This window comes from Phymastichus coffea, unplaced genomic scaffold, assembly GCF_024137745.1.
Source record: "Phymastichus coffea isolate CEN01 unplaced genomic scaffold, Cenicafe_Pcof_1.1 PCOF00133, whole genome shotgun sequence".
Lineage (NCBI taxonomy): Eukaryota > Metazoa > Arthropoda > Insecta > Hymenoptera > Eulophidae > Phymastichus > Phymastichus coffea.
The window spans coordinates 404,657-420,865 of record NW_026706944.1 but is presented as its reverse complement, the minus strand read 5'-3'; the positions used below and the strand labels follow the sequence as shown (position 1 = coordinate 420,865).

General features: G+C 37.8%; 2 protein-coding genes across 3 annotated transcripts in view; both read right to left on the bottom strand.

Annotated features, from left to right (window-relative positions):
• The window catches only part of LOC131671687 (hemicentin-2-like), a 29,495-nt gene extending 20,698 nt beyond the window's left edge, over nucleotides 1-8,797 (bottom strand). Inside the window, exons 1-2 of the mRNA XM_058948303.1 lie at nucleotides 8,639-8,797; nucleotides 8,508-8,582 (exon numbers count right to left, since the gene is read on the bottom strand). Coding sequence (XP_058804286.1) covers nucleotides 8,508-8,582; nucleotides 8,639-8,660 — 97 coding nt within the window. The 5' untranslated portion in view covers nucleotides 8,661-8,797. The remainder of the gene's footprint in view (nucleotides 1-8,507; nucleotides 8,583-8,638) is intronic.
• A 5,103-nt stretch (nucleotides 8,798-13,900) lies between these two features.
• Nucleotides 13,901-15,152, bottom strand: LOC131671688 (apolipoprotein D-like). Of its 2 annotated transcripts, none has more exons than XM_058948304.1 (4): nucleotides 14,845-15,150; nucleotides 14,570-14,700; nucleotides 14,296-14,472; nucleotides 13,901-14,215 (listed from the first exon to the last, which is right to left on the bottom strand). In XM_058948304.1, the coding sequence occupies exons 1-4, from the start codon at nucleotides 14,950-14,952 to the stop codon at nucleotides 14,074-14,076; spliced, it is 558 nt and encodes a 185-aa protein (XP_058804287.1). In that variant the 5' UTR covers nucleotides 14,953-15,150; the 3' UTR covers nucleotides 13,901-14,073. The 2 variants fall into 2 exon arrangements, with proteins under 2 accessions (XP_058804287.1, XP_058804288.1); XM_058948305.1 differs by having other exon boundaries at nucleotides 14,098-14,228; nucleotides 14,845-15,152.
• Nucleotides 15,153-16,209: the final 1,057 nt, after the last annotated feature.

The following is a 16,209-nucleotide window of genomic DNA, read 5'->3' as shown; positions in this document are numbered from 1 at the left end:
ATGGAAAATTTTCGCTCGGCTACTTTGTTAATTGTTGCGACGACGAAAGTTCTTTCATCGTTGTACATTACAGCAGTTTTTCTATTCGGGTCGTGCAAACTGTTTCGACACCGGGTCTTGACAGAAGAAGCGAAACTTCGTAAGAAGTTACTTTCAAAAATTACACGAGTGACTTTCTATGGGAGTAACTTTTGAATACGTATCAGCTAGCGCCAAATCTATCGAGAGAGAGAGAGAGAAAGAGAGAGAGATAAGATTTTACCTAAAGACGTTGAAAGAGAGAGAGAGAGAAAGAGAGAGAGAGAGAGAGAGAGAGAGAGAGAGAGAGAGATTTCCTACCGTAGACATTCAATAGCCCTTCATTCCAACGATATACTGCCTCTTCTCTTTTTGCGCCGTATAATCTTCTCAGCGAATAAATCAACGAAAGCCTCAATCTTCACTGAATTGCAATAGATGTAAAAAAGAAAGTATAGCCTCAATCTTCTTCGCAGCTTTTCGTTTTGACAAAGCAGTACGCGCGTACAACTCGGAAAACCGGTGAATAGTTTCAGCGCTTGGTATTCCTGTAATGAGTTACAAGCAATTTGCAACGTCCAATCTGCGTCGTCGTCATTGTGTAAGACATTTCCCAAGGTACACGGACAGAGAGGGAGAGAGAGAGAGAGAGAGAGAACCAGTCGTCTTCCCATCAGTTCAAGCTTCAAGTTTAACAAAACGAAACTTGCCAGATAGCGAACACGCGGATGTATGCCCAAGTGCATGCAATATAAACTCGTAAGTTTGCATAAGTTATGCACGGCCCTCAAGAGCAATCATGCAAATTGGAATTCCCAGTGGTAAATATATCAGAGCGCGCGCGCGCGTGCGGATGGGCAGCGCGTGCAATGAAATTCTCGTGATCGTTAATAACAACGGGCGAGAGAGTGAAATTCAAATCGCATGGCATACAAACGAAACACTGAAGTGTAAACCCGCGCGCACTATACACCTGACAAGAGTTTAAATTGAAGCGCACGGTGGCCAGTAGAACCCTTTGACCCGCCATCATCCGTCCGGTCGTCTTAACCGCGTGGACGCCCCATCCACTTTACTCGCTCCATCAACTCGAACAAACTCGGATGTGCATGTATATATTGTTATGTATTGGGTTCGACAAGGAACAAAACAATAAAATGTAACAGTCTCGCATATCCACACAAATAAGTAACACAATTTTTGTTAATGATAAACAAGTGTTTATTGAATAAGAATGCAAAACCAGAGAATCAGTCTAGTTAAGCTTTCAACATTAAGCTCGAATTTTAATTAACTAAAAAACAAACAAAAAAAACAACAATGAGAAACGAACGAACAATCTCCCTAGCAACGCTTTTATTCTTTGTCGAATCTATTTCACAATAATATATATATACGCACACATACGTTACAGTTGGTGTAAAGGAAGATCAGTACTTCAAATCCTCCTCGTAAAAGCCTTTGTATTGCGCGCGTCGACGCCGCCACCTTATATTTCTTCATTCGCCGGGGAATAAAAAAGATATATATGACGTTAATGGTCTTTGATTTAGGAGGTGATTATGAAGTAGTATAACGCTCGAGCTAGCGTTCGATTATGTTTCTATTTTTTTTTCTCTTGCTTTATGGCAATTTTCCGCGGCGATTATACGAGCGTTTGCTCGCTCGTGCGGTCTGCATGCGAATTAGATCTATGCCTAGAGCAGCGCCTCGGCTATTGTTTGAAAATTAATTGGATTGGTTATATCCACTCGCGCGCGCGCGCGCGCGCGCGTGTGTGTGTGTGTGTGTGTGTGTGTGTGTATAATCTCGTTTGCGTGAGATGAGGCGATTATTGATGCGATTGCCGCGAGAGTAGTAGATTTTACCTAAGTCATATATGAGGTTATTTGCGCGAGATGTTTCTATATAGATTGTAATCTGCAATTCGCTGTAGTTTGCTTTTGATGAAAATTGAATGTGAAAAGTACAACAGTTTAGAGCTCAACGTGGATGTACCTTTTTCTTTTTTATTTTTTTTTTCTTCTATTTGTTGTATTTGCAAAGGCCTTTTGGTGCGTAGCGGTTGAAATCCTGTTGATTTTTCAAAAGAGCTTTCGTAAAAAAAGTGACGTGACCGTAATTGATGCAGTGCGTAGAAAGGTTTTGCGATATTTTCGGCAAAATATAGCTATCCGACCAATCTATTGGTCGCGAACACAAAATTTTTCGAACGGAAAATAAAAACATTTCCGCAGTTATTTTTGTAAAGCGAAACTCAAAATCCAAACTTGCGCGCAGTAGTCGAGTGAAATCCTGGACGTATAAACACGCGCGCAGCCGCGCGAACACACGTAACTGAATTCTCAAACAGAATATCCTCGCTTGTAAAGAAACTTGGTTGGGAAAACAATGATACATCGTATGATATTAATCACTCAAAACGGCGCCTTTCTCTTTGAAGAATGGAGAGAGGGGGGCGGGGGGGGGGGGGGGGGGGAAATAGAGGGGCAGAGCGTCGCGCGACGCGCCGGCGCCAGTAGATTGGACGCGCTTGAATAATTGACGATGGCCAAAGCAGATGTTATACTCTGCAGACCGGATTCAGCTCGATTTATTGCCCAGCGACGGTCAGTACTACAGGTACTAATAAGTCCGCTCGGCTTTGATTAGTTTTTTTTCCAGTGCTACCGGTGTTGCTGTATCGTTGGCCTGATAAGGGTCGAGTGTATATTACTTGAATCGGAATTGCTAGTTGCCGCATTGTTGTTAAACTGAAGAGGGATGAGGAACGTTGCGATGAGATAATTAGATAGAGAATGCCTTTGAGAGCATGATTTGATCAACGTTACAGTGTACTCAGCTCAAACGTGGAATATTCATGTTATCATAGGTCCGCGCAAAAATTGGGCTTTACAGCAACGGACTATCCCATTTACTCCTGAAACATAAAATATCTATATTTATTAGACGAGGTAACTCAGTGGATAGACTCCTAAACTTCTGTGCGGGAGGCCCGGCTCCGACCCCCGAAGCGAGCACGTTCGATCATTTTGACGTAATAAAATCAACATCGCGACTCTAGTGGCTCGGAATTCCACTTTAAGTTGTAGGTCCAATGATTAGGGTGGTATGACGTCCTCCGGTTATCTGTAAGGGGATTGCTTGTCAAATAGAAGCATACCGCACAAGCAGGAGCAACAATGACGAGTTCGCTAATCGGAAGGCTTCCTAGGAAAAGGGTATCCGGAGTGCAGATACAGAACTACAACTAGAATTACCTATATTTATCTTTTTGTCACTTGCAATCAATGATTTGATGTTCAAATTCACTATATTGAAAACCTGACTACACCCATCGATTCTGCGAGAAAAATTGTAAAGAAAAATCTATGTCATAATTCGATGACCCAATAAAAGATCAAATTTCACGAATAACGATATGGGAACATTCTTATTTTATACAAATTAATTAGTAAATTTTATTTCGATAATAAAATGTGTACGTTTCCGTGATCATTTCGGTCATTATTTTAGTAAATCTTCATTAAATCTAATAATATTAAAATCGTAAAATTATTGAATACTTTAGCAATATTACACAAATGCTAAGCACAATATTAATTAAATTCTATTGAGGCAGTGCTGCGGTTGAAACAATTTTCATTCAAACATAAATTTAATTAGTGTTATTTGAAACTGCGACCGATCGATCGTGAAAAAGAAAAATAACATTTGGAATTGTGATTAAATCAGATTATGAATGGCAGTGCGCAAGGTATCATGAAATGTTTTGATGTCAAATGATGACTACTATTAATGCATCCACTGATACGCAATGACGTTCGAAAAGTGATTTCAATTGAATATCTTTTACAATCGTTATTCATTTGAATCTTGTGACGTGAAAAATATATCGCAGCTCAACGGTATTGCGTGTCGGATTTGGATATAAAAATTTTACGATCAAAATTCGTGCGAAATTTAAGTTCGATTGATTGATTTTCAACTTGCGAAGTTTCAGTTTTCAGAAAAATACATCTTTGTGAATCTTTTTAGAAAAATAATGTCCAAATTTATTATAACAATTATTCTGGCGTGTAACAATTCCAACTATAGATTATACCAAAGCCTTAAACCTACACAACTGATAGATGAAGTGTAAATATCAGCTGCTGTAGATGGTTAAATTAAACATTGTTTCTCAATTTACAATCACGAAAGAAAGGGAAGAAAATGAATAATAGTCGCTGAGAAGATACCGTAACAACCAGCGCGATGCTTCGTCGTCAATACAACGATAATACCCCAAATTACCAGCGACTAAAGACGGCAATTAACCTCGGACGCTTCGCTTGTGCGAGTAGAGCGGAGAAGACGAGTCACGGGAGGACGATTCGCTGTACTCTCGTTTTATTATATTGCAGAGGGAAAGGTGCGCGCTTGTATCGCTTTACGAGGCTCGACAGCCACTAAAAGCTCCGACGTCTCGGTGATTTCGCGGTCGGCCGCTGATCTTTTATTTTTTTTTTTCTTCCCCGAGATAATTTTTGGCCGCGAAACAGCTTTTTATATAGCCGCAGTGTGAGTAGCTTTTTTTTCATCCAGTCCGTTTCGCTAGGCTCGTTGACTTTGGTTTTTATCTGGCTCCGCGGAATAATTATCGTTCGTTGTTCTTTTTGGCATAATTAGCACTGCTTACATTTTCAACTATGTGTTTACACGAAAATAACCAGCGAGATAGCTGACATTTACTTGTTGGGGTTATTAAAATTATTCGGGCTACGCTTGTTTGGTCTTTTTTTCACGTGCAGGGTAAAAGTCACGCTACGAGTTCAATTCTAATGAACTTCGCTCTCATTTATGATAGGAGCGCTCCGAACTGTTGTAGGTGTCCGTGTCTGGCTTTGTCAGCAAGGCCGAAACAAGGAAATAAAAAATTAAGCTTTATATACATGAACAAGCTTGCTAATTACCCGCTTATAGGAAATTGGCTAAGTGTTCATTAGAAGAATTAAACTTGCAATGTAACGTAACTTTTGAATAGAGTTAATAACGAGATATTAGTTTCCGTCCATCTCCTCGCATCAGAGTCTGGAAACTAATTTCAAAAGCAGTTTCCGACAATTACTTTTAATTGATTTGCTCTCTCATTCGTATTAGGCAAACAGCCTGTATTAAACCTTGTACACAAAGACGGGTATACATTAAGCAGAATGTAGTATTCCGCTCGACAACTTCGACGGAGAATGAATTTCTATTCAGTTTCATTTCTATAGCCTTGGATACACTCGGCAAGCACTGAATAATAAGTAATCGATTGCTTTCACTAGAAACTTAAACTCGAGCGATTGATCGAGACCTGCGAGAGAAAAAAGTGAGACTCTACCGAGAAGAAACCAATGAATTTTCAATAGCTACAAGAAAGAAAAACAAATCACGGCAGAAGGCTATCTGCTGATCAGTGCAGATGCTCGCATTTTATGTATTATTTATCAATTCTCAGTTACACGTGCCCTTCTACCGAGATGATTTCCCGTCTTGATAAAGGGGTGTACGCAGTTTTTACGATGTTCATTGTTTTTGTCAGATATTAAGTGCGTCGACGTCGACGCTGATGCTCCCAGCGTTCCCAGCAAAAACACGGCTTCAAAGTATGAAGGACTTGTTACTATCGCGTTGCTTTCTATTTGTTCAAGATAATAAATTACGGTCCGTAAATTACAACGCCATTGTGATATTTAAATTTCCTTCTCTATTTACTCTGCAATATGATGATTATTACATCGACAACTCGCCGAAGATTTTCACGCTTAGACAAGTTTCCATGTAATAACATTAAATAAATAATATTTACTTCCACGATACCAAAAAAGAAAACGAAATTCGTGGTATAATTAAGAAGGAAAAAAAATCGAGTCTCAACATTTCTCGAAAGCCGCATAGTTGAAAGTGTATAACAACTCTCGTCCTTAGCCATTCATGAGTCAAATTAACGAATAATTTTTCACTAATTGAAAGTCGCCCCGTTTTCTTAGACGACGTCGGCACAGAGAACTAACACAAAGCTCCGCGCGTAAAAGTGTCGCATGTAAGTATGCGCACTCTGCCTCTCTCTTTCTCTCGACAAATTAGGCCGCGCGCGCAAGTACGAAAGCCCCTTGAGATAGAACAGCCTTGTTGAATCGCTCCCAGGTCTCAGCTCTCTCTCTCTCTCTCTTTCTGTCTTGACTATCCCGACAATTATCGACCTCTTCTTACAGAGCTTATAGTGCTGGCTCATGATATGTATACCGATTTATTTGGTTCAGTCCCACAGAGTTATCGGTGGTCGTTTTTTTTATCTACGTTTTCTAGATGGAAAACTCTGTACTTTTATCATGATAAACAGTATGATTTATATCATAATCAAAAGTGGATAAAGTACTCGCTCAGCGATGAATTATGCCGTGTCATTATTGAACAGGAAACGTAAAGATTTTAGTGCGGTAATTCGAGAGATATTTGTGTTCAAACTAGCAAAACATCTTTTCACTTAATTCACATCTAATGAATTTATTTTCTATCAAAACCTAATCGAATATCCATTCGCCTCGTAAATGTTATTGACTATAACGTTATTTCTACTGGAAAAAAAAATCGATTAATTTTCGTAAATATGAATAGGAAGATAAATAAATCAGACATATCAATATTTTATAATCTAACATTAGCTGGTTTTGATAAAATAGGAAAAGCCAAAGGATATAGACGGAATAACTTTCGTGCATACACTATAAAATATTTAAAATTTACGCTCGAATAATACTTTTCATATAAAGATAAAATAAAAAATCACTCGAATAATCTTGCATATAAATATAAAAGTTGATAAATACAATTGTCCGTGTAATGTCAACACGAAGATTGATAAAGTATCGGAAACCCATACAATTTTTTGTCAATTCAAAGGTGCGTTAACAAGATCGCATGAAGTAACACTTGGGCCGGTTAAACGACGGGGACATTTTGTACGAAATTTTATATTTCACAGCTTTTTGTCGCTCAACTCTGAAAGCGAGTGACAGCAGCGAATTACTGTTTACAACGTATAGGCTCAAAATATATACATATAGTCCACAGCTCAACAGGGTGTAAAAAATTGCTGTGAATTTTGCTCCCCGTGAGTGCGCTTTTACAATTTAGACCCAAAAAGTATGAACGTTTTCACGAGAAAATAATCATAACGAATTTAATGAAAAGCTTCTTCTAAGCCTGCCAATTTGGATCATGAATATAACACCGTAAGCGTCTTATTGTCATTGCTGTAAAGGTCTAGTTTTATTTACTTTTTATTGTCGAGACATTGCTATATGCGCGTGACGAATATTTTCTTATATTTCTTTCGAAATAAAAAAGTTTTACGACGTGATCATTCGTAATCTGATTCTGTAGTTTTCACCAAGGATATTTTTTTTTACCGGTATTTCCCCAACGCATATCTGTAGAGAGTGAGCTTGTTTTTATTCTCAACAATCTCGCGGAAACTCATTTCGACAAAAGGAAAGAAACGAATATTCGGTCGACCAGTAAATTGAGGATGCATATTGCACAAAAATCCGTTTGCAGTGCGTCGAGCGCACAAAAATTGAATCCTCTCACGAGAATCCATCCCCCAGAAAACGCGATGGCAATACCATACGCTAGCGGCGCCTCAATTTCGCACTACTCGTGTCTCGATTGCGAATGTGTGGTAAGTTTTTTGTACTTTATAGCCTATACACGATCGATTTTGAAAGCGTCGACAGAGAAAAATAAGAAAAAAAAGCAAGAACTAATGGCCATTACTGCGCCCAGCACTTTGCGCAACTAGTTTTATGGTGATTACATTATAACAACACTGGCTGTCGTCTAATTTGCCTCTGACGAGGCACCTTTTCGCTTGATTTTCATCGGCGTGTTAGCACACGGGCTTCGAGCGGGCGAAAATATCGAACGAGTAACACTATAATTCAGGAAAAAAATCAAGATTGAAAGTTTGTCTCTATCGCCAAGAGCACAAAAGCTACCAAATAAACTGGGATTACCGGAAATGAGAAGAAACGCGTCGCGGACGATAAGACTACAACGGGCGAGGATGTACGCGAGAATGGAGATCGATCCCTCGTGCGATGATGCACTCGTCGGCGAAAACAAATCCCGTCGGGCTACGCCCTGTCCGCAATGAATTTCCGCTGCTGTGCAGCACCGCGCGACCAACTCGGAAATGCAATTCTCAGGTCGCCCCCTCCCTCTTCGCAATTGGCCACGATCGTCTTTGATATTTCGTGCCATTGGCCTCGTGACACAGTCAGTGCGTAAAACCGCATTCGCCGCTCGGCACGCACACGTACGCGTGCACACGCCGAGGAGAAGGGATTGATTGCAGGGCGCGAAGGATTTCGCTGCGCGAACCAGCGAAGTCGAGGTGGCGAACGAGTGACGAATGATAACGTGTCACATAGGTATTACAATGAAATGATGTATCTCACCATTGATGCCAAGGATGACAAGCATCGAACAGCACAGCAAGGTAGAAAGCACGGAGCAACGGTAGCAGCTCATGACTGGTCATCACACATCATTATAATCAGCATCATCAATAAACATCACACTCGCGCACCTACTTCACCGGCCGCTAACATATCTGTGCCAATGGCTCTCCCTCTCTCTCTCTCTCTCTCTCTCTCTCTCTCTCTCTCTATCTCTCTCTCTTGGGGGCGCGCGCAGAGCACTATAAAGCACACACTATTCCCACGCTATATAAGCACTGCCCGTTGCTCACTGCAACGTACCGAGGCGACTGTGCCGTGTGCGTTCGTATCGTTCGTCCCGGGCGAAGCGGCGGCGGCGGCCGCCAGCAGCCAGCCAGGGGGTTGCTGCTGCTATTGCCCGCGCCCGCGCAACGAGACCCGGGAGCTGCGCAAGCGTGCTGCTCCGTCTCTTTTGTCTCTCGCGCTCGCCGACTCGCTGCTATCTGCTGCGCCGCCGCCACCGCCGCTTCCTTCGCATGATTTTTCGCGCCTCGTGCTTAATTGCCGGGATAATGCCGGCCGCGCTTGCTTGCTTGCTTGCTTGTTGCTCGCCTTTTTATGGGTCACGCCGGGACACATCGATTCTTTAGATCCGCTGTTCCTTTACTTCACGTCCGCCTGTGCGACAACCGCCGCGTCTCCTTTTTATCTTCTTTCGCTATCTGTTTACTGCATTACCGCCCATTGACTTATTAACTACGCTGCGCAATTATCGGGCTTCCATTAAATTCTTTTAATGAAAAATCGGACCTTTGAGATAATGCGTTCAGCATTACTAATTCAGTTCCACGCGATTTTGTTAAGTTCTCAAATTGAGCGCACGTTGCTTTTCAATTGGCCAATGGACGACTTAAAAATATCAAAAATTGTGTGCCCCATTTATGATACCATTTTTTATTTTTATAAAAATTGGTCGAGAGAAAGTACACGATTTTTAATGGTCTTTTAGAATTTGATAAAAAACAAAAAATAAATAACGTCAGTGCGATTTGAAATTCTACAAATTAAAGTATGTCGGATAACATGCATTATTTTATTTTTGCACAAAATTTTTCTTGTAGAGATATTTTCAAATCTGTAAAATTCTATAAAATCTCAAAACTAATGAATTTGCAAAGTTGATATGTTTGCGTAAGATTTGAGTTTTCAAAATAAGGTTCGAAATCGAGTAAAATATAAACCAAGATATCGTTTCCGATCGATGTTTATCCGTAAAAATTCCAGGTCGAACATTATTTTGAAATCAGATTTACGTTATCTTTTTTCGTTTTAATTAAAATCCAAAAATACCATAAGAAAATTGCAAAAAAATACGTTATCATTTTTATTGATGGCAAAGTTTTCGCGTGATTTTAATGCCTCTGCGACAAAAAAGAAGTGTCAAAAAATAAGTATTTTAAAGCTTTCAATAGATCATACCACGATAAAATTATAAAATTGACATTCATCATACATTCAGAGTCAAATAATCTAAATTCAAAAATTGAAAATCCATACCTCGATGTTTTTTCAGAAATGTCCTTTGTTTTCCCGTACAGAATGGCTTTACGGCACAGCGTCGTTTGAACAATATAAATTGTCAAGTTAACTCAAATGCTATCGAATACATACCACAGAGTTTGTACGAAAGTAAACTTGATTATGCAGTTTCCACTGTATTGCAAGCATATACCTTCATACTGTATACTAGTATTACATACCTGCGAAATCAGAGAAACAATCTTTTGTCGCATGTGAAACGAGTGTGAATTCTCTGAACGGTTTTTCTGCTGATGTAAAATATTTTCACTATATATCCGTTTGATCTTTCGTGTTAGCGTAAAAAATTTTTTTGTAGCATAGTCCCCTTAAATTGACAGAAACGTTCGCATTCTTAAAATACGAAATATATCCTCTTTTCGTATTTGTCAATACACGCGAGAAAATATGCATTTCATTTGAGGAATTTCTTAATAGAAAAAGATGCACGCACGTGTCTGTTGTAGATGTATATAGGTATATTGGCATGCCGCACTTCGACAACTACTCTTTCTATCCCTCTTACGGTTCTCATCTTAGAATGTCAAAGAAATTCACCCTTTCCGAGAGTTTGTTCCCCGTATCCCCTGAAGCATGCGAGAGACTGAGAGAGCAGCGAACTTTAAGGTGGCTTTACGAAACTACGGTACAAAGAGAGAGAGAGAGAGAGAGAGAGAGAGAGAGAGAGAGAGAGAGAGAGAGAGAGGACGGGAATTAAGCGGCAGCACAGAGAGAAAGATCTATTTATAGCCAGCATCCAAGGTACTGATGGATGTAAATTGGAATCTCTTCTGGCGCAGATTGCCTTTGGGTTTTAGAATGATGATCAAGTCTTGAGGCACACTTAGCGCGGAGAAAAGGCTTCCTGCATTTCAGTTTCTACATTGCCGCCAGTAGTTTATCAATCGATTTGGAATTTACTTATTTTAACGTTAATGGATCGGACACTTCAGACAAACTTTGGTCGTATTTAAAAAAACTTGCCTCGTTTTATGTTACGACCAAGTTTGCTACAGATTTCAGCACCAACATCACAACTATACGTACGTACATTACCGAGCTTTCATCCTCTTCAAGTCAATATTGCTCGAAAATGGATCGTGTCGACTTTTATCAGACTTTTCATCGGTTTTAAGGCCAAAAAGCTCAGTTCGGTATCACAGATTTGATTCAATTTCAATTATACTTAAACTTCTGCCTTTCTTTAACGTAATTTTTCGGAACCATTAAAGAGAAGCTTAAGCTTAAAACATTCTTTAAACTTAAGATTCTTTTTTCAAAAAGTAAATCTGAAGGTACACACTTTAAGTATTGATAGAATTCCCGTGACTATATTATTTTATAAAACTAAAGTTTCTTTTGAAAAATTTAAAATATTGCAACTCTTATTTCTGCATGAAAATGTTAGATAATAATGTACGATGAATCAAACTGAATAAATAAAATTATCGATCGAAAAAATTATGGAAAAAGCTTTTTTTTACGTACACAGTCAGTAAAAAATGTGTAGCAGTAGCCGACAAGGAAAGGCAGGATGAGTCACTGAAAAAGCAGAGGATTAATGGATTTATCGCCAGTGGTATATAGTCAATGTTGTCATTCTGGTAACACATATAAAAGGTCGTCAACTTTGTCGTGTTTGTGTGCAACACAGCGCTTCGTCAGTCTTTTTTTTGTACACTTTAGCAGCTTTTTGTTCATCCTCGAGTCATCAAGCCTCTACACCGATAGAAGGCTAAGTGTTTGTCAGAGGACTGTTAAATTAATTGGTTACGTAAAAGTTTCTTGTCCCGATGAGAGTCGACTGTGGGATTTGTTTGCTTTTGACCGGTTTTAATGTCTTTTTGACGTTCTGCTATAGAGATAACAGTATGGTGATTGTATTGAATAATTTGGCTACATTAAACTGATGAAATCCAAATTTTTTATGAAATTTGTGTGTGTGTATCTGATTACAATTTTTCATATTATAACCTTAAATGGATGATCTTTGATTAGCTACCACGGAACCGTTTGTATTGCTTAACGAATACTTTCTCAATTGAATAGATTTATTATGTAAATTTTTTTTCCATTTATGACATAGCGCATTTTCAAAATCTTCAAAAAATATGAACGTAATATTTGGTACAACGCTACGTATTTTTCTCATTTGAATTTTTAATCATTAATTTGTGAAACAACTCTAGAAAATTCATGTATACAGTAGTAAGATCTTCCATTACAATAAAATAAATAATTGTGTAATGGTTCCTAATGTATTTTTCAAATCCCTAGAGAATATATTGAAGAACACGTATGACGAGCTGATTTGAATAGCGCGCCACGTGCCCAGTGAGTGCGACATTACAACAATGATCCGAATTGGCTGCGCGTATGCCAGCGGTAGGTGCTCGCATGGATACATCCTCAAGATGATCGGGTCGCAGCGCGGCGCGGGTCAATCACACCTGCCCGGGTTTCAACGCCTTTGTGAACGGCCCGATGTCTCACTGCTCCGACCCGAGACCACCGTCGCCTTGGCTGTCGTACGGGACCGAAGATTCATTGCAACCTGGATGGTCAACCAGCCTCATCCGCAAAGTCGAGCTTTCCGCTGCCCAACGGGTCCGAGTAGGCTGAACGATATAAATAACTGCCGTCATCTTTAAACCGAAGTATGTAAGCCAAGTTCCTTTTGTGATCACAGCTCTATCTGCGAAAACCGTACCGCGTCCACGAATTATATTGTCCGAAATCCGTCGTATTTGATTTGTCATGTATGCGAGAAATAATACTAAATGTCTGTGTAAGCTAATGAAATAAAAGTGTGAATGTCATAAACGTATGGCCATTGACTCTTTGCTGCGATTTTGTCACGTCGGAAATCACCTCACGCTGGGTTCCCGGGCAAACTCTACATCATTTCCCTTCCTTTCGTATTATGTGTCCTACTTTCGTGAAAAGTATAAATAATAATTTTATACATGCGAAATAAACGTAGCCAATACTTTTCTGCAAAACAATTGATAGTATGCCACTAAAAATGTAACAATGTCACAACTGTCAATAATAAACTATTGTTAAGGATTTAACAGGAATTTTTAAACTGAGACTAATCAATCAGAAAGTAAAGTCATTTGGCGAATTAAAATATTAGCAAGTTCTACTAAAACGATTGACCAATTGGAAAGTATGTACAACTATAGTTGTCATCGTGTAGTTCATATGCTTTTTACTATGCTATTATTGGAAATTCTCAAATTCTCTTTGTTTTAAGAAAGTTTCACTTCAAGTTATTTTGAATATCAGGATATATTAATACAGATGAATTCGTAAGATAAGTTTGCTCGTACAATTTATATTGATTAATTACATGTTTTGCATCTAATTTTTTAAATTTAGATAGCATGTTTTTGTCTTCATAGAAATGGAAAAATGCATTTACCGAAATAATTAAATTGAAATTATTTCCAAATCGACTGCTGAGTAGTTATATGATAATATGTTTTAGTACATTCCTTATCTACTGTGACGGAGTAGCTTATTGTTGGAATTTTGCAAAAGTTCTATTGTCAGCATTTCGATGATGATATTTTGTCACACGAGTATTTTAAATTACTAATGAAGACTTGTGTATTAAATTCTGTTATTAAAAATGTTACGATTCATTTTTTGAATTTTTATACAATTCAATACCGTTCAATACTATTTTAAATTACTGATTCCATGTCAATATGAGAATTGTCAATTTCTCTCAAACTAGAAAAAAATTTTTTAAATAAACAATCTGTAACAATCCATATTCAAATCAGTAGATTTAAATATTTTATATAAATCACATGAAGTATTGTTGAATATTTATTTTATAATATGTTTATAAGACCATAGTGACAATTCAAAATGATGTCTTGTTACAGTAAAATGTCACACATTTGTTAAATTAAATTATTGCATCACAAAAAAAACTAATAAGTAATTATCTTTAACATAAAGTTATATTCTTAGATTAGTTCCTTTTATCTTCTTAATTTGTTGGGCAATTTGTTTGATCTGTTTTTAAGAAAAGCCATTTGTTAATCTTGTATTTATCTAAAACCTTATAAGCTTTTTCCAAAATATCATCCGGAATATGACGTTCTCTTGTTAAGATCCACGCAAATCTAACGCTAAATTAAAAAGCTGAAATATCATAACTGGAATGTCGAAAAATGTATATCTATGTATATATTAGGTTTAAAATATTTACCTTATAAAACTTATATTGGTGCAACTCCATACAACTGCGTATGAAATATAATCAGTATCAAGTATCCAATAAGAACCTTCAACATGCACAGGCAGCGATGGAAAAATTACTGACAATTTAGCCTTTTCGGCCGTTTTTGCATATGCAAGTCCTGTAATACTTGGCTTTACGCCAATCCTAGAGTTTGCAATAGTTAGTGAAACAAAATCCCTCATTCTAAATGAAATCACCAAATCCATCAAAATATAATTATTTATAGCAAAAGTACACTTACAGTGGATAAGTACCTTGGTTTACAATGTTGACGGTACCATTATTGTTGGCACTGTAAGTTGCTGTAACGCATTGCAAACCGAATTGAAAAATAGCAAAGTATCGACGTTGTTCAAACCATCGTCCAATGTACTGAAAAATAAAAATTATAATCGTGATTGAAGTTTTCAATGTATCGATGCGTATTGCTCAGTCAAATGATTATAATCGTTATTTGCTACGTTGTTTTTAAATGTATTTATACATTCGTTTATGTGTATAAATTGAGTTACTAACCTGCTGGACATCAAAATCAGATTTAACCGATACAGCTGGACATTTGCCAGGTAGAATAACTTGAGCAAATGTGCTTCCAAGGAAAAGTAATGTAAAATAAGCTAACATTTTTATCGAACTCTAAGCTTTATAGGATACACTAACAGCATGAAAATAAATAAATATATATACTAATATATTCTTAAACATCGATAAATACTTTTTCGTTGATTTTAACTATTTTTAAGGCTCATAACACTGAAGAGCGATAATTCATATGTAGAGCAACACGCCATTACACCGTATTTTTTTGACGCAAATAATAGATTTTCAAATGACGACAATTTCAACTTACGTTGGAAACTAAATTACTTAAGCTAAGTGTTTCTTAATTATTTAGTAAAATGTATGTATGGGTGAATAATTATTCTTGAACATCAATATTTTTACACATGACATCCGTATGCGATTCGGATAAGAAAAAAATGTATAACTATATGTATCTATAGATATAACCAGAACTCAATTTTGAAAATTAAATTTAAACCTTCATCTGCCATTATTACCAAAAATTTTAACAAACAAATACGTAATAATTATTTTTATATATTTTTATTGCATTAGAATAATTATTGTATTATACTAGAATTATATTATTTTTCGTTTCGGTGGAACTACTCTTAGTTACTAACAATTATGATGTATTTGTGAATATTTTCAGTAAAAGGGCAGACAAAGGTTTGCATCAAACTTAGTATATTGAGTTATTTATTACCGATGAATTTATTACCACTTGTACACTATAGTTTCACGAAACAAATTAATATTGAAAATCATGTTGTTATTTCAATTATATTCTAATACAACAATGGCAATGTAGATATTCAACCGTTTGAAAAATATAATCATATAAGTATATCACTTGTAAACGATCAGCCGTTTGTGATAAATATACTCTCTATCAGTGTCGATAAAAAAAAAGAGCGCTGCGACAAAAAAGCGTAAAACCATTTAGACCCAATCCGCGAGCGACGAGAGCGATTTGGACGGTTCGCCCAGGGGAAAAAAAGCTGCCGGTCAATAGAGCACAAAGCGTAACACAGCTTTCGCGAAACAACAGCGCGAGAGGCGCGAAACTATCCGCATTTATCGTGAACGCGAGCGAGCGCAGCTGCATTCGATAAACAGATCGCGAGGGATGCTAACGCTCGCGGCGCACAGTCGTCCTATTTTATCTCTCTCTCTCTCTCTCTCTCTCTCTCTCTCTCTCTCTCTCTCTCTCTCTCTCTCTCTCTTTCCCTCCCGGATCATTTCAGTCGAAAGCTCGAATTTCGTCGGTATAAACTTGGCAACAATCCGAGCACGAGCAAAAGTCTCGAGGACCTC

Excerpts from the sequence above, each read along its gene's own strand:
- LOC131671688 (XM_058948304.1), bottom strand. The coding sequence starts at position 14,952 with ATGTTAGCTTATTTTACATTACTTTTCCTTGGAAGCACATTTGCTCAA. Across the intron at positions 14,701-14,844 it reads CTGATTTTGATGTCCAGCAG|TACATTGGACGATGGTTTGA; the intron begins GTTAGTAACTCA and ends TTTATTTTTCAG. Across the intron at positions 14,473-14,569 it reads AACCAAGGTACTTATCCACT|GATTGGCGTAAAGCCAAGTA; the intron begins GTAAGTGTACTT and ends TGCAAACTCTAG.